General features: G+C 42.1%; 1 protein-coding gene across 1 annotated transcript in view; it reads right to left on the reverse strand.

Moving 5' to 3' along the window:
• Positions 1 to 651: 651 nt before the first annotated feature.
• The window catches only part of LOC308248374 (uncharacterized protein), a gene marked incomplete at both ends in the record, with an annotated part of 30002 nt that continues 6022 nt past the window's right edge, over positions 652 to 24631 (reverse strand). The window contains 4 exon segments of the mRNA XM_080668329.1: positions 652 to 1015; positions 1017 to 1165; positions 1167 to 1437; positions 1439 to 1596. Of these exon segments, the coding sequence (XP_080524455.1) occupies positions 652 to 1015; positions 1017 to 1165; positions 1167 to 1437; positions 1439 to 1596 (942 nt within the window).

The raw sequence follows: 24631 nt of genomic DNA on the forward strand, positions 1-24631 counted from the left end.
TTTACTCCAATGGACAGAAACTGTGAATTCTAATTAAAAGCCGTATTACCTAATGTTGAGGAGGGCTTTTTCTAATCTATCAAAACAATATTTCACAAAACTTTAAACTGACTCTGAGTCAGGGTCCATTTGTTCATTTCATTATAGACAAAGTAAGTATCATAAACAGATATAAGAATTCTGACCAGCTGTCACCTAAGTCACCTAAGAGTTAGAAAATGAAGGCCTGAGAAGGTACAGCCATGTTTCACACCTTAATTTAGCCTAAAGCCAAACTGGTTTTATCTTTTAAAAGGAAGCATAACATGCCAGTGTCATTTTCCTTTTGAGAAAGATGTTTGGTTGTTTTGTGATCTTAGCAAGTCTTTAATGTCTCTTAAGGAGGATAAGCTAACAGCACAAGCTATTTAGAAAGATCAATCCAAGCCTGACTAATCAAGAGTTTGAAGACTACAGGATGAGTGTGTGTTGTGGGCAGTGCCATATTTTGATCATGAAAGAATAAATGGACAGAAGATATGACTAAATTGAAAGGGATTAGATACAAGAAGAGCAGTGGGGAGGATGCTAGAGACATGGACGGTCAACACACCATTTTACAGGTTTATTGACAAGGTCAGTGGGTGAAATAAGAACACAATCAGATAATTCTCACTTGGCAACAAGGACACTGTTTCTGAAAAGAATCCCCAGAGCCAATTTCATGTCTTTGTTCCTCAGGCTATAAATGAAGGGGTTCAGCATGGGGGTCACCACTGTATACATCAGAGAGGCAATCATGTCTTTGTCATTGAAGTTGTTTGACGAGGAGGAAAAGTATAGAGCCATAATTGTTCCATAGAAGAGAGACACCACCCACAGAAGGGAGCCACAGGTGGACAAGGCTTTGCAGATCCCTTTGGTAGAGGGGACCCTCAGGATGGAGGCCGCAATGTGGCCATAGGAGGTCAGGATGCCACTCAATGGAAAAATGACAACTACAGCCCCTGCAGTGAATATAACCAGCTCATTGACAGGTGTTTGAACAAGACAGCTTGAGTAGAATAGGAAGGCTACAGAAAAAGTGGGGAATTATGTTGTCAGTACAGAAGGACAGCTGGACCAAGAGGAGGGTGTGCAACAGGGCACTGCTACAGGAGAGAATCCAGGAACCAGCCACCAATAAGCACACATAGCCCCTCCCTCATGATGATGGTATAGTGTAGAGGGTGACAAATGGCCACGTACCTGTCATATGCCATCACAGCCAGAAGGAGATTATCAACACAACCAAAAAGTATATAAAAATACATCTGTGAAATACACCCTGGGTAGGAAATGCGGAGGTGCTGAATCTGCATGTTCATGAGAATCTTAGGGACAATTTTAGATGAGAAGGAGACATCAGAGAAGGCCAGGTGGCTGAGGAAGAAGTACATGGGCATATACAGGTGAGAGCCTGATGAGCAAGATGATGAGCAGGTTGCCCAGCACCATGGTCAGGTACATGCCCAGGAACAGGGTGAAGAACACGCTCTGCTGCCCTGGTGGGATGGGGAGCCCCAGGAGGAGGAACTGGGGCATGCTGCTCTGGTTCTCAGGCCTCATGCTGCTCTTCTGTCAGCTGGGGATGAAGAAGGTTTGGGAATTTCAGGAACCTAGAAACGACAACCAGGACCATCCACAATTGCATGAGCCAATTCCTTAAAATCTGGGAAAACTATTAATTTTTAAATACTTTCATATTAATTTCTCACACCTGTGCATGTATGGAAAGTTCATTCTAGGTCTGTGAAATATGCTGTTGGTATTTTAATGGGGGAGTGCATTGAATCTATAGATTGCTTTGGGTATTATGGACATTTTAATGATGTGATTCTGCCAATCCATGAACACGGTATGTTCTTCCATCTGTTTATGTCTACCTCTATCTCTTTTTTCAGTGTCCTGTATTTTTCCATGTATAGTTCTTTTACCTCTTTAGTTAAGTTTATTCCTAGGTATCTTAATTTTTTTGGTGCCATGGTAAATTGGATTACTTTTTTTGTTCTCTCTTTCTGTAAGTTCACTATTGGTGTATAGAAATGCCATAGATTTCTTGGCGTTAATTTTGTATCCTGCTACCTTGCTGAATTCATTTATTAAATCTAATAATTTTTGATGGAGTCTTTAGGGTTTTCTATGTACAGTATCATGTCATCTGCGAATAAGGACAATTTTACTTCTTCTTTTCCAATTTGGATGCCTCTTTTTATTGTTTAAAGTATTACAAAGAGTAGTACATAAGTCTCCTTCCCCCCCCCCATTAACATTCCCCCATCCTCCCCTAGCCCCCCCAGCACATTCCCTCACACACCCCCAGTGTCTTGCGTCCATTGGTTATGCTTATATGCATGCATATAAGTCCTTTGGTTGATCTCTTATCCTGCCCCCACCCCCAAGCCTTTCTGCTGTAATTTGACAGTCTGTTTGATGCTTCTCTGCCTCTGTATCTATCTTTTTGTTCATCAGGTTATAATATTCTTTATAATCCATAAGTGAGTGAGATCATGCAGTATTTATCTTTCACTGACTGGCTTATTTCACTTAGCATAATGCTCTCCAGTTCCATCCATGCTGCTGCATATGGTAAGAATTCCTTCTTTTTTACAGCAGTGTCGTATTCCATTGTATAGATGTACCACAGTTTTCTAATCCTCTCATCTGCTGATGGGCATTTAGGTTGTTTCCAAATCCTAGCTGTTGTTTGGATGCCTTTTATTTATTTATTTTTTTAAATTTCTTTATTGATTACGGTGTTACATGTGTCTTTATTCCCCCATTACCCCCTCCCCGGCACCCCCTCATGCCCTCATCCCCCCTGTTGTCTGTGTCCATTAGTTAGGCTTATATGCATGCATACAAGTCCTTTGGTTGATCTTTCCCCCTTACCCCCACCCTCCCCTGCCTTCCCTCTGAGGTTTAATGGTCTGATCGATGTTTCTCTGTCTCTGGATCTATTTTTGTTCATCAGATTATGTTGTTCATTATATTCCATAAATGAGCGAGATCATGTGATATTTATCTTTCTCTGCCTGGCTTATTTCACTTAGCACAATTCTCTCCAGTTCCATCAATGCTGTTGCAAATGGTAAGAACTCCTTTTTTTACCACAGTAGTATTCCATTGTGTAGATGTACTACAGGCCTTTTATTTCTTCTTGTCTGATCACAATGGCTAGTACTTCCAGTACTATGTCAAACTGGAGTGGTGAGACTGGGCATCCCTGTCTTGTTCCTGTTCTTAAGGGAAATGGTTTTAGTTTTTGTCCATTGAGTATGATGTTGGCTGTGGGTTTGTCATATATGGCTTTTATTATGTTGAGGTATGATCCTTCTATTCCCACCTTGTTGAGAGTTTTTATCAATAAAGGGTGTTGGATTTTGTCAAATGCTTTTTCTGCATCAATGGATATGCTTATATGGTTTTTATCTTTCAAATTGTTTATGTGATGTATCATGTTTATTGATTTGCGGATATTGTACCATCCTTGCATCCCCGGGATAAATCCTACTTGGTCATGGTGTATGATCTTTCTGATGTACTGCTGGATCCAATTTTCTAGAATTTTGTTGAGGATTTTGGCGTCTACGTTCATGAGGGATATTGCCCTGTAATTGTCTCTTGTTGTGTTGTTTTTTCTGGTTTTGGTGTTAGGCTGATGCTGGCTTTATAGAATGATCTTGCAAGTGTTCCCTCCTCTTGAATTTTTTGGAACAGTCTAAGGAAGATAGGTTTTAGTTCTTCCTTGAATGTTTGGTAAAACTTCCGTGTGAAGCCATCTGGCCCCGGGCTTTTTTTTGCTGAAAGCTTTTTGATGACTGCTTCAATTTCTTCCATAGTTATCAGCCTATTGAGATTTTTAGAGTCTTCCTGCTTGAGTTTTGGAAGGTTGTATTTTTCTAGGATATGTCCATTTTCTTCAGGTTGTCTAGTTTGTTAGAATAGAGTTGTTCATAGTATTTTTTAAAACAATCCTTTGTATTTCTGTGGGGTCTGTTGTTATTTCTCCTCTTTCATTTCTGATTTTTTTTTATTTGGGTCCTCTCTCTTTGCTTCTTGGTGAGCCTGGCTAGAGGTTCATCAATCTTGTTTATCCTTTCAAAGAACCAGCTCTTGGTTTCATTGATCTTTTGTATTTTTTTTGGTCTCTATGTCATTCATTTCTGCCCTGATCTTTATTATCTCCTTCCTTCTGCTCACTGTGGGCTTTTCTTGTTGCTCTCTTTCTAATTCTTTGAGTTATAGAGTTAGATGATTTATACCATTTTTTTTTCTTGTTTTTTGAGGTAGGCCTGTAGACCTATAAACTTCCCTTTCAGGACTGCTTTAATTGTGTCCCATAGATTTTGGATTGTTGTGTTTTTGTTGTCATTAGTTTCCAGGATGCTTTTAATTTCTTCTTTGATCTCTTTGGTAACCCAATCCTTGTTTACTAGCATGCTATTCAGCTTCCAAGTGTTTGCATTTTTTGGATTGTTTTTATTGTAGCTTATTTCTAATATTATGCCATTGTGTTCTGAGAAGATGCTTGATATGATTTCAATCTTCTTGAATTTGGGGAGACTTTGCTTGTGACCCAATATGTGGTCTATTTTTGAAAATGTCCCATGTGCACTTGAGAAGAATGTATATTCCGTGGCTTTGGGGTGAAATGTTCTGAAGATGTCAATTAATTCCATCTGATCTAGTGAGTCATTTAGGATTGCTGTTTCTTTGCTGCTTTTTTGTCTAGAGGATTTATCCAGTGATGTCAGTGGTGTATTAAAGTCTCCTACTATGGTTGTATTGTTGTCAATCTCTCCCTTAATAACTTCCAGGAGTTTTTTTTAATGTATTTGGGTGCTCCTGCATTGGGTGCACATATGTTTATCAGGGTTATATCCTCCTGTTGTATTGATCCCTTTAGTATTATGAAGTGGCCTTCCTTATCTCTTGTTATGGCCTTAACTTTGAGGTCTATTTAGTCAAATATAAGTATTGCTACCCCAGCTTTTTTTTCATTTCCATTTGCCTGAAAGATATTTTTCCATTCCTTCACTTTCAATCTGTGTGATTCCCTTGTTCTAAGGTGGGTCTCTTGTGGACAGCATATATATGGGTCATTTTTTTTAAATCCATTCAGCCACTCGAAGTCTTTTGATTGGAGCATTTAGTCTGTTTACATTTAAAGTTATTATTGAAAGTTACTTGTTTGTAATCATTTCTATTTTCCTGCTTCTGTTCTTTCTTACCTTTTTATTTCTTCTTTTTACAGAATTCCCTTTAGCATTTCTTGCATCTCTGGCTTGGTAGTGATATACTCCCTTAGCCTTTCTTTGTCTGCGAAGCTCCTGATTTCCCCTTCAATTTTGATTGAATCCCAGTCCCTTGCTTTGCAACACTTTATATACCTCCTGCCATTCCGTTCTAGCTTGATGTGTTTCTGTTGAGAAATAACTTGATAATCTGATGGGGAATCCTTTGTAGGTAACTTTCTGTCTCTCTTTTGCAGCCTTTAAGATTCTCTCTTTGTCGTGAACATTTGCCATGGTAATTATGATGTGTCTTGGTGTGAGTCTTTTGGGATTCATCTTGCTTGTGACTCTCTGTACTTGTGCAACTTTTTTCTTCCTCATATCTGGGAAGTTTTCTATCATTATTTCTTCAAATAGATTTTCTAATCCTTGCAGCTCTTCTTGTCCTTCTGGCAGCCCTATTATACGTATGATACTTTGTTTTGCATGGTCCCAGAGCTCCCTTAGGCTCTTCTCCTGCTTTTTAATTTTTTTTCTCCAGTTGCTGTTCAGATTGAGCTTGTTTCTCTCCCTTATCTTCTAGCTCACTTATTTGGTCCTCTGCTTCTTCTAGTCTACTGTTGATACCTTCCATGTTTTTGATTGTAGCTATATCACTTTTCATTTCTTCCTGATTCTTGCATAGGTTGTTGATTTTGTCATCCATCTGTTCTATGAATTGTACAACCATTACTCTGAATTCTTTTTCAGTCATGTTGCATACTTCAATTTCACTAATTTCCTTTCTTGGCCACTCCTCATTTTCTTTATTCTGGGGATTGTGTTGTCTCCCCATTCTGACTATCACTAGAAGGTTCAAATGTCGAGTTGCGTGGACCTGGGTTGTGTGCAGTGGGAGCTTTGCACCACCCGAGTGTCACTAAAGAGCTCTGTCACTAAGACGTGTGGCTGCCGTGGGTTGGTGGAAACAAGGCTCGCCCAGAGTCAGTGTTAACTGCACTTAGTGTGGCCTCATGTACTCACCTAGAATTGGGGACCCTGCCTGCACCGTGCTGAAACAGAGACCCTGCTGGCATGTGCCAAAAATCAGAGCCCCCTAGCGTGTGCCTAGAGTCAGAGGTCCCCTGTGCCCAAGAATCAAGTATCAGAGACTCTGTTGCTTATGTGGCCTCGTGTTGAGATTCAGGATCCCTGTGTGCATATGCACCAAGAATTAGAGTCACTGGCTCTTAGCGTGAATGCACTGGGAGTCAGGGATCCCAGGCGCATGCGATAAGAAACAGAGTCAAGTCCCTGGTGCTTAGTTCTGCCTCCTGCCTGGAGAATCAGGGTCCTGGTCTGCTTGGGGTATGGGTTGCACAGTAGCACTGTGTCGGCAGGAAGTCCGCTCCTGCGCTGCAGAAAACAGACTTCCATGTGCGCTTGCCCAGAATCAAAGTTAGGTGGATTTTGTGCCCTGCATGGGCTTGGGGTTTGGTCGCCTGATTGCGATTGTGTTGCAGGGAACTGATTCCCAGTGTCCGTGTGCTCCCAGGCTCAAATTCCTGTAGCGGGGCTGCGGCCCATGCGATGGGCGGGTCTGTCAGTTTCTATGGCACTACCTGCAAGCCTGAGGAGAGGGGGGTAGGCTCTATGACTCACAGAAGTCTGCGGTGTGTCTGGATTCTTGGTGTCTGTGGGTCTACAGCTGTGGTCGCAGGTTTCTATCTATCCCCAGTGGCTGCAGGTTCCTGGTTTGTGTCTGAGATGAGACAGGGTGGTGCTGAGGCCAGGATCTTTGTCTCAAGCATCTCTGTTTCTCAAGATGGTGTAGTCTCTGTGCCCGTGCTGACCGCCATGGAGTGTCCGTGTTGGGAGCGGGGCTCCGCCATCTGAGACTGCCCGGTTTGGCAGCCCCTTGGAAAACTTGCAGAATCTAACTGTCCCTAGCTCATACACACACACACACCATACACATCCACACACTCCTCTATCGCTCCCTCACTCTCTCACACTCCTTTTTTTTTTTGTGCCTGTTTTCTTTCTTAGCTTTTTATTTCTTCTTTTTACACCAGTCCCTTTAGCATTTCTTGCATTGCTGGCTTGGTGGTGATAAACTCCCTTAGCCTTTTTTTTTATCTGTGAAGCTCCTTATTTCCCCTTCAATTTTGAATGATAGCCTTGCTGGATAGAGTATTCTTGGATTCAGTCCCTTGCTTTGCATCACTTTGTAAATTTCCTTCCATCTTTTTCTGGCCTGATGTGTTTCTGTTGAGAAATCATTTGATAATCTAATGGGATATCCCTTGTATGTAACTTTCTGTCTCTCTCTTGCAGCCATTAAGATTCTCTTTGTCCTAAACATTTGCCATCGTAATTATGATGTGTCTTGGTGTGGGTCATTTTGAGTTCATCTTGTTTGGGACTCTCTGTGCTTGTGTGACTTTTTTCTTCCCCACGTCTGGGAAGTTTTCTGACATTATCTCTTCAATAGGTTTTCTAACCCTTGTTCCTCTTCCTGTTGGTCTGGCACCCCTATGATTCATATGTTCCTTTGTTTCATGTTGTCCCATAGCTCCCTTAGGCTCTCCTCCTGTCTTTTAATTTTTTTCTCCAATTACAGTTTAGTTTGGGTGTGTTTTGCTTCCCTGTCTTCTAATTTGCTAATTCGGTCCTCCACTTCTCCTACTCTACTGTTGAAATTTTCCACGGTGTTTTTTATTGCAGCTATCTCACTCTTCATTTCTTCTTGATTCTTACATAAGTTGTCGATTTTTTCATCCATCAGGTTTATGAACGGTATGATCCTTATTCTGAATTCTTTTTCTGATATATTGCAGGCCTCTGTTTCACTTAGCTGCTTTTCTGGAGATTTCTCCTTTTTTTTTCCTTTGGGGATATCTTTGTCTACCCATTTTTGACTGACCTAGATGTCAAGTCGTGTGGGGGCTGATCCTTGGGTGGCAGTGGCTCCTTGGGCTGTGGTTGCTCCTTGGGCGGCTGTGGAAGAAGCTGCTCCTCAGTTGGCAGCAGCTCCTCTGGTGGGTGCTGTTCACAGCAGTGGTGTCTCCTCTGGCTGGCTCGTGGGGGAGGCTGCTTGCACAGCTGCTATTTTTTTGGACGGGGGTGGGCTGATCACAAGGCTGCTGCTCCTTGGATGGGGGTGGGCTGTGTGTGGCTGTTCCTCCTTGGATGGGGGCGGGCTGTTTACGTGGCTGCTTCTCCTCGAATGGGGGTGGACTGCTCACATGGCTGCTGCTCCTTGGATCGGGGTTGGCTGCATGCTGCTGCTGTTTCTCAGATGGCGTGGGCTGCTTGTGAGGCTACTGCTTCTTGGACAGGGGCAGGTTGCTTGCACGCTGCTCGCACAGCTGCTGTTCCTCGGATGGGGGATGGGCTGCTTGCATGGCTGCTACTCCTCGGGTCAGAGTGAGCTACATGTGCAGCTGCTGCTCCTCATACAGGGGTGGTCTGCTCACGCGGCTGCTGCTCTTCAGACGGGGGACAGGCTTCTTACACAGCTGCTGCTCCTTGGGCGGGAGTGAGTTGCACATGTGGCTTCTGCTTCTCAGACAGGGGCGAGCCTCTCACCCAGCTGCTGCTTGTCAGACAGATGTAGGCTACATGTGGCTGCTACTTCTCAGACCAGTGCAGACTGCGCAGGGCTGCCGCTCCTCAGATGTGGGCAGCCGGGAAGGACAGAGGATCCCTGGAGAAAGGTAAAATTAAGGATCTGGGCAGGAGAATGTCCCAGACCTCTGAGCCCAGAAGGTCAGCGGGAATCCGCACAGCACCAAGCCACATCCCTGGGGATGGAAAAATAATGTGAAAAGAAATAGAAAATAAAGCAACAAACAAAAACTAGAAAACAAAAAAGAAGGAAAAAAGAGATAACAAAATAATAATAAAAAATAAAAATGAAAAAGTGAAATGTCGTTCCTTTGGCTGGCTTAAGATCTTAATCTTCTGTACTGTACTGTTTCTCAGGTTCCTGTTGCTGGGACTGAAGGTCTCTCTTTAGGTCAGTCCCTTGGGACTCTCAGGGACTATTTAGATTTTTTTTTAATCCTTTGTACCATTCATGGTGGAATCTGGGTGTGGCTGTATTGGTTGCCTGGATACTGGAGGGAGGGGCTATCTCTTCAGGACAAAATGGCTGCCCAGGACCCAGGCTCAGGTATGACTCAGTGCTAGACTCGTTGCCACTTCTCCTGGTTACCCCTCCTCTCCCCAGATTCCACAAGTCCGCACCTTATTCCACACCTCAGCCGTGGGTGTCTGTATCTGAAAGATCCTACGAACCAGGTTCAGTGAAGAAAGGCACAGGCCACTGAGAGGGTAAAGACTGTGCCTCTGTGCACTCCTCTCCTGCCGCACTGTGCGGTCTGGTCAGCTCCCCAGGCTGCCCTCTCTGGATTTAGCCTTTTGTGACTGTTGCTTGCAAGCTGCTGTTTAGATCTCGAATTCCCTGCTGTCCCGATGCTGTGCCTATCCCCAGGGATGTGGCTTGGTGCTGTGTGGCTTCCCTCTGACTCTTTGGGCTCAGAGGTCTGGCATACTCTCCTACCCAGATCCTTAATTTTACCTTTCTCCAGGGATCCTCTGCCCTTCCCAGGTGAAAATTGTCTCACCAGCTGAGTCTCCTTTGCCAATTCGGGTTGGATGTTATTTGTTTCAGCTTCTCATTCTGTTTGCTCTGGAACAAGGTTTGGGACACGTTCATCTATTCTGCCACCATTTTGTCTCTCCTGTGGCTGATTTCTGACTGCCCTTTGGGGAAGTGTTTGTTCAAGAGTAAGAGGGAATGAAGTCCTAGGGGACAGTGTCCCTGATTCCATTCATGCCCTGGACTGCTTTGTTCTTGGACATTGTTCCAGCTGGGAAGAAGGATTTTTCCAATTTTTGTTTTGAAATGATTTTAGAGATACAGAAAACTTAAAAAATGATATCAAGAATTCCTTGACAGGCATTGCTCAGATCTCATAATGGTTAACATTTTATTATGTTTACCATTTGTTTGTTTGTATGTACATATGTTTCAGGCTTTGATTTTCAGCAGATATACCACAGTGCATATTATTAGAAGGCATATGCTATTAATTTTTCCAATGACCAGTGTTTTCACTTATCTTCATTCACTATGTTTTATCTGCCACGTTATCTACTGTAAAGTTACAGATTTTTATAGTTACTATAGAGGCCCAATGCACGAAATTCATGCAAGAGTAGGCCTTTCCTCCCCTTCCCCCCCCCCCCCCAACTGCCAGCACCAACTTCTCTCTGGCACCAGGGACCCAGGTTCTCTCTGGAATCCAGGACCCAGGCTTCCCTCCGGTATCCGGGACCCAGGCTTCCCTCGCAGCCCCAGCTTTGTCCGGAAGGTCATCCAGTCTAACTAGCATATTGCACTATTGTTATTATAGATTTAACTTTGTAATTAAAAGGTATAATTTATGTAGATATTTTGATACTAGTGGCCCGGTGCACAAAATTCATGCACAGTGGGGCAGTTCCCTCAGCCCAGCCTGCACCCTCTCCAATCGGGGACCCCTTGGGGGATGTCCGACTGCCGGTTTAGGCCCGAACCCGATCCCCCACAGGGATTGGGCCTAAACCGGCAGTTGGACATCCCTCTTGCAATCTGGGACCTCTGGCTCCTAACCGTTCAACTGCCTGCCTGCCTGATCGCCCCTAACTGCCTCTGCCTGCCTGCCTGATTGCCCCTAACCCCTCTGCCTGCCTGCCTGCCTGATCACCCCTAACCCCTCTGCCTGCCTGCCTGATCACCCCTAACCCCTCTGCCTGCCTGCCTGATCACCCCTAACCTCTGCCTGCCTGCCTGATTGCCCCTAACTGCCCTCCCCTGATGGCCTGATATCACCCCTAACTGCTCTCCCCTGCCAGCCTGATCTTGCCCCCAACTGCCTCTGCCTGCTGATCACCTCTAACTGCCCTCCTCTGCCGGCCTGGTTGTCTCCAATGACCCTCCCCTGCCTGCCTGATCTTGCTCCCAACGGCCCTCCCTGCCAGCCTGATCTCAGCCCAACTTCTCTCCCCTGCTGGCTTGATCTTGCCCCAAACTGCCCTTCCCTGCTGGCCTGATTGACCCTAACTGCCTCTGCCTTCCTGATCACCCCTAACTTGCCTCCCCTGCCGGCCTGATCTCGCCCCCAATTGCCCTCCCCTGCCAGCCTGGTTGCCCCCAACTGCTCTCCCCTGCCGGCCTGATTGCCCCTAACTGCCCTCCCCTGCTGGCCTGATCTCACCTCCAAGTGCCCTTCTCTGCCAGCCTGATTGCCCCTAACTGCCTCTGTCTTCCTGATCACCCCTGACTGCCCTTCCCTTCAGGCCTGATCTTCCCTCCAGCTGACCTCCTCTGCCGGCCAATTTTGTTCTGATTGGTTGGTGTCTATACCAGTTAGCGTCAACAGCTCCACCTCCTAAGCATCCAATGGCTCCTCACAGTTGACCCAGATTTGGTTCTGATTGGTCAGTTTCTATGCCAGTCAGCATCTCTGGGCCTATCAGTAGGGCCTCATCAAAAAGGCAGGGCTGATCAGCAGCCCCAGTGGAGGCCTGAAGAGAAATGGAGGCGTGGCTGATGGCCAGACCCTGAGAGAAAGAGAGAGGAAAGTGCTGATCAACAGCTGCCACAGAGGCTATGGATTATACCTTGCTTCTTTCTTCAGGTCTCTCTCTAGGCCTGATTCCCAGCCCCCTCAGCAGTCAGTGCTGGGTCACCACACCTGCAGCTGCAGCAGTCAGTGCTGACTGCAGGACTGACTTCCAGTTGGTCGAGCCTCCAGTTGTTCTGGATGTGATGGACCCAGGGTTTTTATATATTAGGATTATATAAACATAACATTTTCCTTATTACAGTTTCACCCACTCACTTTAATGATTCTTGTATGACAAAATTACTGCAAAGGTGGTAGTCAAATGGTGGCTCTTTATAAATTCTATCATTTCTTATATTAGTTGTATTATATAAGAAGGAACTTATCTTTATTTCCCACTCATTTGCGTGTTTTTTTTCTTTTTGTTAATCCTTACTGGAGGATATTTTCCCAGTGAGTTGAGATGGAGTAGAAGGGAGGGAGGGAAGGAGGCAGGGAGAAGGAGAGAAGGAGGGAGGGAGGGAGCTAGAAACATCAATGAGAGACACATTGATGGTTGCCTCCTGAACATGCCCCAAGCGGGGCCAGGGATCAATCCTCCAAACCTGATACATGCCCTTGACTGGGTATCGAACCCACCACCCTTTGGTCTACTGGTGGAAGCTCTAATGACTTAGCCACACTATCCAGGGCTGCATATATTATTTCTGATTGCTGTTTTGAAATTCTTAGGATATCCTATCTAATAAAGAGGGGATATACAAATTGACCATCACTCTGTGATAGTCACAGCCAATCAGGAGGGAATATGCAAATTAATATTTGCGTCCCTGCCCCGGCCACTTCGGGCCTATGGGAGATGGAGAAGTTGGGGGAGATGGATAAGTCGGGTGCCAACTCTTGAGGCTGGCTGCGGCCCTGGAGATGAAGAAGCCTCCTGCTCCATGATCCCAGGCCACAGCCAGCTGGAGGAGTCACCCACACTGCCTTCCAGGGGAGACGGAGAAGCCGCACGCCTATGGTCCAGGTGCCAGTGCCTGCGGTTGGCTGCGGCCCAGGAGATGGAGAAGCTACCCGCCTGGAAGTCCCAGGCTACAGCTACTCAGAGAAGCTGCCAGCCCTGTGGTCTAGAGTGCCAGCGCCTGCAGCCCAGGAGATAGGTTCCCTCTTCTCCCACTGCAGTCATTACTCCAATATTCCCCTTATGAATTTCCCTCTGCTGCTGCGACCCAACTCCACTTTTCATCTGAAGGATAGGGAACAGAGAGAGCAGTGTTAAAAGCTTACATTTTTAAGCAGGTAAGATTGGTACTTAAACACATAAATGGAAAACTAGAGTTCTTAAGGTAACAAAGGCTAGAAAGGGAGGGGACAGGGACAGGGCAAGACATATTATATCCAACAATCTATGTGGGGACTGAAAACTTTGCAATGATGACAATTAGTGAAGATATGAATCAACTAAAATAGTTGACAGGGACAATTCTTCCATCTTTGAAAATATCTATATAAATTCTGTTTAAATAGATTTTCATCTGCATAATATAATACATTCTGACAAGACCTCTATCACCAATGTGGTCAGTGTTGTGCTGGTAAATGTTTAACAACTGGCTCTCAATCAAAGAAAACAAAATCCTGATTTATACTATCGGCCAATTTCTATGGCATAAATTCTCCCTCCATGGCTGATTTCAGCTGCTAATGTGATGCTACTAAATGCAGAGCTGAGGAGAAACGTGCAGTACTACACTATTATATTCCACCAGAAAGACCCAAAAGATATAAATAATGTCAAGATTCAGAACAGTAAAGTGTAGTAAATAATTGAGGAGTGGTGAATTTAGAGTATGTACCTTTGGTTTTAATGTAATTTATTCATTTTTAAGATTATATAATTTAATTTTTAATAATTAACATTTTTAACAACAAAATTTCTGAAAATTTGTGAGCCAGTAAGAGCAGGCTCCAGCACAATACAGAGTGGAGTATAATGGTTAAAGGGCATGGCTCATGGATTTGAAACAAGACTCAGCCACTTTCAGGTTTTACTGGTCAAGTTACCTGTTCTCTCTATACCTCAGTGTTCTCATCCGTGTCATTATAGTACCTACTGTATAGAGTTGTTGCAAAGATAAAATGAAATCTGTGTATGACACAGCACAGTACCTGAAACAATAATTCACTCAATTTGTTATAAACTGTTACTACCTCAAAACGTTGTTGACACAATTACTTATGCTGAAAGAATGAAATTTTATTGATGAGAAAAATACCTTATTTTGCCATCTAAATGGAGACAATCAGTTTTGCTTCCTAGGCAGTAGATGGTAATCTACTACTAGAAACTGCAAGGGGGAAAATGACCTCAATCAACAGATTGAGGCAATGTATTATTAGCTGGATCATAAAGCAGAGAGAATGCCATACATTCTGGGATATGTCTGCAGTAAGAGGCTTCACCTCAGGTATTAATTCTGATGAACTAAGCATCAGACTTAAGATGAATGGTGAGAAGCATTCTGAGGCTGCTTCTAGACTTCGCAGTAATAGAACTTTAATACATAAGCAACAGTTACTATGGTTAATGATGGCGAGAAAAAACACATCATGATCTATACTAATAAAAGGGTAATATGCTAATTAGACTGGATGTCTTCTGGACAACCATCCGCACATCCTTCCTGACAAAGCTGGGCCCGAGCAAAGCCGCCTGCCGGCAGTAGTGGGCACCAGCACCTGCTGGCTGCTGCCTGAGAGAGGGAGAACTCGCCCACCCCTCAGTCCTGGACACCAGCACCTGCGGCTGGCTGTGGCCCAGGAGACAGAGAAGCCACCCATGTTGCGAACCCAGGCACCAGTGCCTGTGGCAGAGGCCTGGGCGAAGCCACCTGCCCACCATCCCCTGCAGCTACAGCTGGCCCGGGCGAAGCCGGCCTGGGTCCCACGTGCCTATGGCTGACCAGAGGGAGGGAAACCCGGGTCCCGGGTGCCTGTGGCCTGCTGGAGGAGGGAATCCTGGGTCCCAAGTGCAGGGCCGAGGCAGAGGTAGTTAGGGGCAAGCAAATAAGCAGGGGAGCAGTTAGGGATGATCAGGTTGGCAGGCAGAAGCAGTTAGGGGCAATCAGGCAGGCAGGCGAGCAGTTAGGAGCAAGCAGTTCTGGATTGTGAGAGGGATGTCTGACTGTCAGTTATCCCCTGAGGGGTCCCAAATTGGAGAGGGTGCAGGGTGGGCTGAGGAACACCCCCCCCACTGCATGAATTTCGTGCACTGGGCCACTAGTATTCCCGTAAGTGGGATCATTAGGTCAGAAGGCAGTTCCTTTTTTAATTTTTTGAGGAAACTCCATACTGTTTTCCACAGTGGCTGCACCAGTCTGCATTCCCATAAATAGTGAACTAGAATTTCCTTTTCTACACATCCTCACCAGTACTTGTTTGCTGATTTATCAATGATAACTATTTTGGCAAGTGTAAAGTTATATCTCCTTATCATTTTAATTTTCATCTCTCTGATCATTAAAGATGTTGAGCATCTTTTCATATGTCTATTGGCCATATGTATATCCTCTTTGGAGAAGTGTCTTTTCAGGTCCTTTGCTCAATTTTAACTGATTGTTTGTGTTCATGGTGTTGAGCTGTAGGTGTTCTTTATATATTTGGGAAATTAACCCCTTATCAGATGAATCATTGGCAAATATGTTCGCCCACACAGTGGGTTCCCTTTTCATTATGTTGATGGTTTCTTTTGCTGTGCTGAAGCTTTTTAGTTTGATTTTCTCATTTGTTTATTCTTTTCCTTGTTCATTTTGCCTTAGGAGATATATTAGCAAAAAATTTGCTATGAGAGATATGTGAGATTTTATTGTCTATGTTTTCTTCTATGATTTTTATGGTTTTGGACTTACATTAAAGTCTTTTATCCATTTTGAGTTTATTCTTGTGTCTGGTGTAAGTTGGTTGTCTAGTTTCATTTTTTTTTGCATGTACCTGTCCAGTTTTCCCAACACTATTTGTTGAAGAGACTGTCTTTATTCCATTGTATGCTCTTGCCTCCTTTGTTAAATACTAATTGACCATAAATATGTGGGTCAAGTTTTGGACTCTCTGTTCTGTTCCATTGATCTATATGCCTCTTCTTATGTGAGTACAGCTGCTTTGAATACTATGGCCTTATAGTATAATTTGATATCCAGAATTATGCTATCTTCAATTTTGTTCTTCTTTCTCAGGATTGCAGAGGATATTTGGGGTCTTTTTTTGGTTCATAAAATTTTGGGAATATTTGTCAACACCTGTGGAATATGTCATTGGTATTTTAATAGGAACTGTGTTGAATTTATAGATTGCTTTGGGTAATAGGAACATTTTAATGATGTTAATTATTCTAATATATGAACATAGTGTATGCGTTCACTTATTTATGTCTTTCTCAGTTTCTTCCTTCAATCTCCTATAATTTTCCAAGTACAGGTCTTTTACCTCCATGTTTAAATTTGTTCCCAAAGTATATTATTTTTTTGTTGTTACAATTGTAAATGAGATAGTTTCCTTAGATTCTCTTTCAGAGACTTCTATATTGGTGTATAAAAATGCCACCAATTTCTGGATATTATTTTTTTATTCTGCTACTTTGCTGAATTCATGTGTTAGTTCTAGTAGATTTTTGGTGAAGATTTTAGATTTTCTATGTACAGTGTCATGTCACCTGTGAATATTAACAATTTTGTTTCCTCCTTTCCAATTTTGATGCCTTTTATTTCTTCTTCTTGCCTGAATGGGGACTTCCAGTACTATGTTGAAAAAGGGTGGTGAAAGCAGACATTCCTGTTTTATTGCTGATCTTAAAGAAAACATATATCATTTTTGCCTATTGAGTATTTTGTTGGTTGTACATTTTTTATGTAAGGCCTTACTCATGTTGAGGTATGATCCCTTTATTGCCACTTTTCTGAGAGTTTATATAATAAATGGGTGCTGGATATTATTGAATGCTTTTTCTGCATTTATAGATATGATCATGTGATTTTTTTCATTTTGTTTGAGTAGTGTACCACATTATTTATTTGCTAATATTGTACCAGTGTTTCATCCCTAGAATAAATCCCATATAATCATGGTGTATGGTCTTTGTAATGCATTCCTGGATCTAGTTGGTAAAATTTTGTGAGAATTTTAGCATTTACATTTACCAGAGATACTGGCCTATAACTTTTATTTTAGTGTCTTTATATAGTTTTTCAATTAATATAATGCTTGCCTCATTAGAAGATCTTGAAAGTCTTTTGTTCTCTTGTATTTTTTGAAATAGTTGAGGAGGAGAGATGTAAGTTCTTCTTTGAATGTTTGGTAAAATTTGCCTGTGAAGCCATGCAGTCAAGAACTTTTGATTGGAGTTTTTAAAATTACTTATTTAATTTTATTAGTTGTTACTGGTGTATTTAATTTTTCTGATTCTTCCTGGTCAAATTTTGGAAGATTGTATGTTTCTAGGAATTTGTCCATTTCAGTTAGGTTATCCAATTTGTTGGCATTTAATTTTTCATAGTCCTTTCTTACACTCCGTGTTTCTGTGATGTCTGTTGTTAACTTCTCTGTCATTTCTCATTTTATTTATTTGGGTCCTCTCTCTTTCTATTTTTTAACGAGTGTGGTTAATGGTTCACCAGTCTAGTTTATGTCTTCAAAGATCTATCTTTTGGTTTCATTGATCTTTTGGGTTGATTTTTTTAGTCTCTTTGTCATTTATTTTTACTCAGATATTTATTATTTCCTTCCTTTCATTTACTCTTGGCTTCATTTGTTGTTCTTTTGTTGTTGTTGTTTATTTAGGTGTAGGATTGGATTGTTTATTTGAGATTATTCTTGCTTCTTGAGGTAGTCCAGTAATGCTATGAACTTCTCTCTTAGGACTGCTCTCACTGTATCCCATAGATTTGAGGTTTTATATTTTCATTTTCATTTGTTTTCAGGTGATTTTTTATTTCTTCCTTGATCTTATTGGTAACCCATTCATTGTTTAATAACATGCTATTTGGCCTCCATGTCTTTGAATATTTTTGAGAGTTTTTTGTTTGTTCGTTTTTTTCTGTGGTTGATTTCTAGTTTCATACCATTGTTATCTGAGTAGATGCTTGATATGATTGCAATCATCTTGAATTAATAAGACTTATTTTGTGTCCTCACATGTCATGTATCTTTGAGAATGTTTCATGTGCACTGGAAAATAATGTATATTCTGCTGCTTTGGAGTAAAATGTGTAAATATCAATTAAAGCCATCCAATCTAGTTTGTTGTTTAAGGTCACTTTTTTCTTCTGGATTTTTTGTCTGAAACATCTCTCCAGTGATGACAGCAGGTGTTATGACTTTGTTGCTACTATGACTTTGTTGCTGTTAATCTCTCCCTGAAAGTCCACCAAGAATTTCTTTATATAATTAGTTGCTCCTACATTAGGTGCATATATGTTTACAAGGATTATAACCCCTTGTTGGATCAATCCCTTTAGTATTATGTAGTGACCTTCTTTGTCTCTTGTTATGGCCTTTGATCTGAATCTGAAGTTTATTTTGTCAAATATAAGTATTGCTACCCCAGCGGGTTTTTTGTTTGTTTGTTTGTTTGTTTCCATAGCATGGATTATTTTTTCCCATCACTTCACTTACAGCCTGTGTGAATCTTTTGTTCTGAGGTTGATCTCTTATAGACAGCATATATATGGCTCATGTTTTCTTATCCATTCAGCTACCCTATGTCTTTTTTGGAACATAAGATGTGTTAACATCTTTATTTATTTTTAAATACTTCTTAATGTTGAAAGTATTATATATGTCCCCATTTTCCCCATTGACTACCTGGAGCCCTCCCATCATTCCTCCCTGGATCCCCCCACTCCCCGCTCCCACTCCAGGCCTTCACCACCCTATGACCTGTGTCCATGGGTTATGCATATATGCATACAATGTCTTTGGTTGATTACCTCTCACCCAACCACCCTCCCCATACCCTATGTCTTTTGATTGGAGCAAATAATCCAGTTACATTTAAGGTATTATTGATAGCTACTTGTTTTTTGCCATTTTTTCTTTTACCTGTGTTCCTCTCTACAATATGTATTTTCTTCTTCTGAAAGCAGTCCCTTCAACATTTCTTGCAGTGCTGATTGGTGGTAACGAATAAAGACTGGGAGGCTTTATTTTGCTCTCCCTGGGATAGTGTGGTCCAAATCTCCCCAGTGGACAGAATCCCCACTGATTCCAAACACCAGATGCTACACAGGCTCCTCCTCAAGTCTCTGTTGCTCTGGGTTGGGATCCCTGTGTGGGGTTGAGACCCGATGCTTCTAGGGGAGGGAGCTCCATGCCTGTGATATCCTTCGGCTTTTCAGCACAACCACATATTTATGAGGAGGCTCTCCCTTTTACCATCTCCACCCTTCTTACCATCCTCCATGTGATTTCTACTGTACTCTTTGGTTATAAGTTTTCAGATTGCTATCCTTGAGTTATTTTTGAAATTGATTGCTCTGCAATTTAGTTGCAAATCTGGTTTGGAGCTGGGAGCTAGTAGGTGCAGCTTTCAGCTAATCTGCAGATAACTTGAAATCTCTAGTGTTTTTATCCTTGATCAGCTGGTTAAGGTGGTATCTGGCAAGTTCTCTACAGAAAAGTCACAATTTTCTTCAGGTTACTATTTTAACCTTGTAATTAATAGGTATCATTTGGGTAGATATCTTGATATTAGGTAAGCATAACTTTTTCCTTATTAAAATTTCACCCGCTATAGTTAACATCCATTGGTAATTCTTATATGACAAAATTATTGAAAACCTTGAGGCCAAATGGTGATTCTTATAATTCTAAAATGTCTCCCTGTTTATTAGTTCTATTCTCCTATAAGAAAAAACTTACCCTTATTCCCCAGTCATTTGTTTTTTATTTATTCATTTATATCATTATGACACATGAATTCTTATTCTCTGAGTAATAATCCATTGCCATAGTTACTCATTTTGAAGCTTTGGGTGTGTGTACTCATAGGATGTAGGTCAGGACTGAGACAGAAAGAATGGGGAACAGCCCTGGCCGTTGTTGCTAAGTGGTTACAGCTTCAGCCTGCACAATGAATGGTTGCGGGTTCAATTCCAGGTCATGGGAGTCTTTATTACCTGTGCTACACTGGTATCTACATCTGTATCTGTATTTATATCTTATATGTACCTATACTTGTATGAGAAGTAGATGAGGTGTTAAGGTAGTACCCACTTACTAGAAACATTTTTCTAATTATAAACAAAGTGATATGCTCTTAAATTCATTTTTGAAAATCCTCTATATTTTTAACAGCCTTGCTTTATAGCACATACCAATTTTCATATGTAATTACTCACCATGGCTGATTGCAGTCTGCCAACATGATGTCATTTTTGTGCAGTGGGAAGAGATGTGCACAATCAGCTTGAAGCCAACTAAACTTGGCATAAAGGAATTAGCTCAAGAATACATATATAAATAAAATTCATCAGAGGCAGAATATGATGCTAAATAAGTGAGTATTTTATAACATAAAATAAAAATACATAAGCAAAAATGAGATATTGCAAGACAGAGACAAATTCAGAAATTATAATTGTGCAACATGTTCTGCATAAGATTTTGCATATGTCTTTTAAGAGATGATGAAAAAATTAAAAACATCAATTAGAAATAAAGAATTATTAACAATCCAAGTATCAAACATGACTTAGTTGACATAGTAATAAATTTGTACAAGACAACAGAAGGCATGTTCTAGGAAAGTTCTATGGAAATGTGAAACATACAATAATTTTAGAAGATCTATCTCACTGTCCTAACAGTAACAAGAGAATTTAGTGATTTCCAGTTAAAGAACTTAACCCTATTGACACACATCTCTAGGGCCTGTTTTATATCTCTGTTCCTCAGGCTGTAGATGAAGGGGTTCAGCATGGGGGTAACTACTGTATACATGACCGAAGCAATTATGTCTTTGGAACCCCATGATGAGGAGAAAAAGTAAACACCTGCAGCTGTCCCGTAGTATAAAAACACCACAGAGAGATGGGAGCCACAGGTCGAAAAGGCTTTAAAGAGTCTCTTAGTGGAGCGGACCCTCAGGATGATGGTCCCTATACGGAGATAAGAGCCCAAAATTACACCAAAAGGCAGGAAGAAAATCATTCCTCCCTCGGTGAATAGGACCAGCTCATTGAGGGAGATGTCTGAGCAGCTCAGCTTCAGGAGAGCAGCGAGATCACAGAAGAATTGAGAGATGATATTATCGGCACCGAAGGACAGTCGGACCAAGAGGAGAGTGTGCAACAAATCATGGACACAAGAGATAATCCAGGAACCAGCCACCAGCAACACACACAGCCCCTCCCTCATGATGGTGGTATAGTGCAAAGGGTGACAAATGGCCACATACCTGTCATATGCCATCACAGCCAGCAGAAAATTGTCAAGACCAGCAAAATGTATGAAAAAATACAACTGAAAAATGCATCCCACATGAGAGATGGATTTTTGCTGAGTGTGCATGTTCATGAGCATCTTTGGGACAATGGCAGAGGAAAGAGAAATGTCAGAGAAGGCCAAGTGGCTGAGGAAGAAGTACATGGGCGTGTGCAGGCGGGAGTCCAGCCTGATGAGCAGGATGATGAGCAGGTTGCCCAGCACCGTGGTCAGGTACATGCCCAGGAACAGGGTGAAGAACATGCCCTGCTGCCCTGGTGGGATGGGGAGCCCCAGGAGGAGGAACTGGGACACACTGCTCTGGTTCTCAGGCCTCATGCTCCTCTGTCTGCTGGGGATGAGGAAGGTGTGGGAATCTCAGGAATCTAGAAAGGAAGATCAGAACCATCACATGTCATATTATCATTCTGTGGGAAAACCATTCATTTTTAAAAACTTTCATATTTATTTCTCACACCTCTGGATATATGCATCTTTCCTCTCTCCCAATCTCGCTCCATGAAAACATTGAATCCAAATGTAATCAATAGTCGCAAGAGGGTGTTCTCTGTTTTATTTAACCATTATTTTTATTTTTTTTATTATTTTTTTAACCATTATTTTTAACATCATGTCTGTGTCAGGACCTCTTCTAAGAACTGAGATGCAGTAGTGAACAAGAAAAGCAAGCTGTCCACTTCTGTGAGATTAGATCCTGATTAGCACAGAGGGATAATTTCTACACAAGCCCAGAGCCAAACTATAATAATTCACTGTGGCAGAAACAAAAAATGAGCCCTGAAACTGGTATCGGTTTTTAGTGCCTTAAAATAACGTGAGACTCCCAGATTGAGTTGGGCTTCTTGGAGCATTTTCCCACTCCTCCTGTGAATCTGCCGGGTGTCACTGACCCACAGCTGTAAACTCAGGGACCCTCTCAAATGGGTGACCATTTAAAACCACTTCATGCCAGAATAGCTCCAAAATCAAACTAGTCCACATACTATCTTTCATAATAAGGTTGAACATTTAGTACAACATTTGGGTATTGGCCTAAGGACCTACCTACATTTCCTAATTAAATCCTCATGTCAACCTTACATTCCCAGATTTTAAAATCCTGTCACAGCTGCACTAAGAATTTGTGTTCTTTCACCTTTTTTAGTTTTTAAGATATAGATACATAAATGATATAAATTCTCTAGGCGTAAGAAATGCAGTAGGGAATAGATGAACACACACATGTGTGTATATCTGTATGTATAATGCATGTAATAATGTAATGTATAAAATTTGTATTATCATCTATATATATAAAAGGCTAAGTGACCATCTGACCAGCCAGTACAAATGACATGCACTGACCACCAGGGGTAGACGCTGTACACGGGAACTGCTGAGCTATGGTGATTTGGCAGTGGACGTTCTCGGGTGATGCACCCCAGAAACAGGATGGAGCCCGATTCCTTGTGGGGCCACATGATTCCATGTTCTGCTGTGGGTGCAGAAATCTGTGCACTGAGCCACTAGTTTTTATATAATAAAAATCACCAAGTATTAGCTACTTCCCTGGGTTCCGTCTAACATATATTTGTGATCAGAACCCTGCTCTTAACCATTACATAGGAAAACATCCCTTTTTCTTGCGTAGGGGAGGCCAGTACAATGTATTACATTAGAGCTGTGAGGACTCAAAGTTGTCCAGAATTCTGAAACCTCTTACCAGATAATTTCACTCCTTTATATTTATATACCTTCCAACTGACAAATTTTCAAATACATTAACTTTATTTTGCACAATAACTGTTTACTGAGAGCCTCCCGTAAGATTCACAATAGAAATGCAATTCTTTTCATTTTATAGATGGGGAAACTAAGACAAAAAATTTCAGTAACTTTCCCAAGGTCTCTCCGCTATTTGATGATGATTCTGCCCAATAACCTCACACAGCCTGATGCCTGAAGGTTATTTTCCTGGGATGTTTAATAAGAGTAAAGAAGAAAAAAGGTAAATAAAAGAAAGGACAGAAAAAAAAGAGAAAAACTATTAAAAAAGAAAATGTAAAGAAGAGGTTGCAAAATCTGAGGGACTCTCACATGCTGGTACATGGAAATGAGAACAGATTTGTTTCAAGAAACCAGGAGTTGCTTAGAGTGTGGCTATCTCAGCTAATGGTGTCAGAGAAGGAGGACAGGTAAGGACCTACTTCAGTTCTGACACCTGTACGCATACACACACACACACACACATACACACACACATACACACACACACACACCACACACACTGCTGTGTTGAGGGTTCCAGTCACCTGTGACCACGTTCTTGTTCTCAGGGAAGAATAGCCAATATGTGGTTCACCTCAAAAACACTTGTCTACATACATGCAAATCATAAGTAACACACTAAGTGAGACATACACAACACACAATGATGGACATCTCACCCACAAAAATACTAATACACCCGACTCATGGACTCATCTGGTGAACACTTAACTCACCATATATACATAGCTCAAGTGCCGTACACACATCACCAAAAGCACACAAGACCACAAACAATTAGAAAATCTTACAAGTGTCCGGCTGGTGTTGCCCCGTGGTTGAGTGTTGGCCTATCTACTAGGAGATCAATGTTCGATTCTGATCAGGGTACATGCCTGGTCTGTGGGTTCAATCCCTAGTGGGGGTGTGCAGGAGGCAGCTTATCAATGATTCTGTCTCATCAAACATAGAGACATATGTTTCTATGTCTCTCTCACTCTCCCTTCTCTGAAATCAATTAAAATACTTTTGTAAAAAATCTCACAAGAAACACACGCCACAGGCACATATGCACACCCAGCCACACACTCACTACAACAAGTAGCACACACCCTCCTATTATTGAAAGGCAGGCTTCCACCCTTCTGACCATCCTCTTCTAGGGGACAGGCGTCTACTTGGTGCAGTTAAGCCTATTCAGTTACAGGCAGTCATTAAACCAGCAACAACATCCAATGCACCTGGTCACATACACACAGAGAAAATCAAACAACACTCCTTCCAGCTCTCACACACGAGTATGTCACCCACAGCACAGCTCCCATGTGCACTAGCACACGCTGCTGAGCAGAGGTCTGAGCTCTCTCTGAGCTGACCTTGATTCCTAGTGAGGTGGGCATCTTCCTGTCCAGAAGCAAAGACAACAGTCTCACTGCCGATGCTCAGCTGTGATGCCAGTGTTTTTGATGATAGGCATGAGTCAGGAGTCCCTCACCACACGCCAAGCAATGATAACTTGCTCTACATGCATTAAAACTG

The sequence above is a fragment of the Plecotus auritus genome, assembly GCF_963455305.1.
Source record: "Plecotus auritus genome assembly, chromosome: 5".
In the NCBI taxonomy this organism is placed as follows: domain Eukaryota; kingdom Metazoa; phylum Chordata; class Mammalia; order Chiroptera; family Vespertilionidae; genus Plecotus; species Plecotus auritus.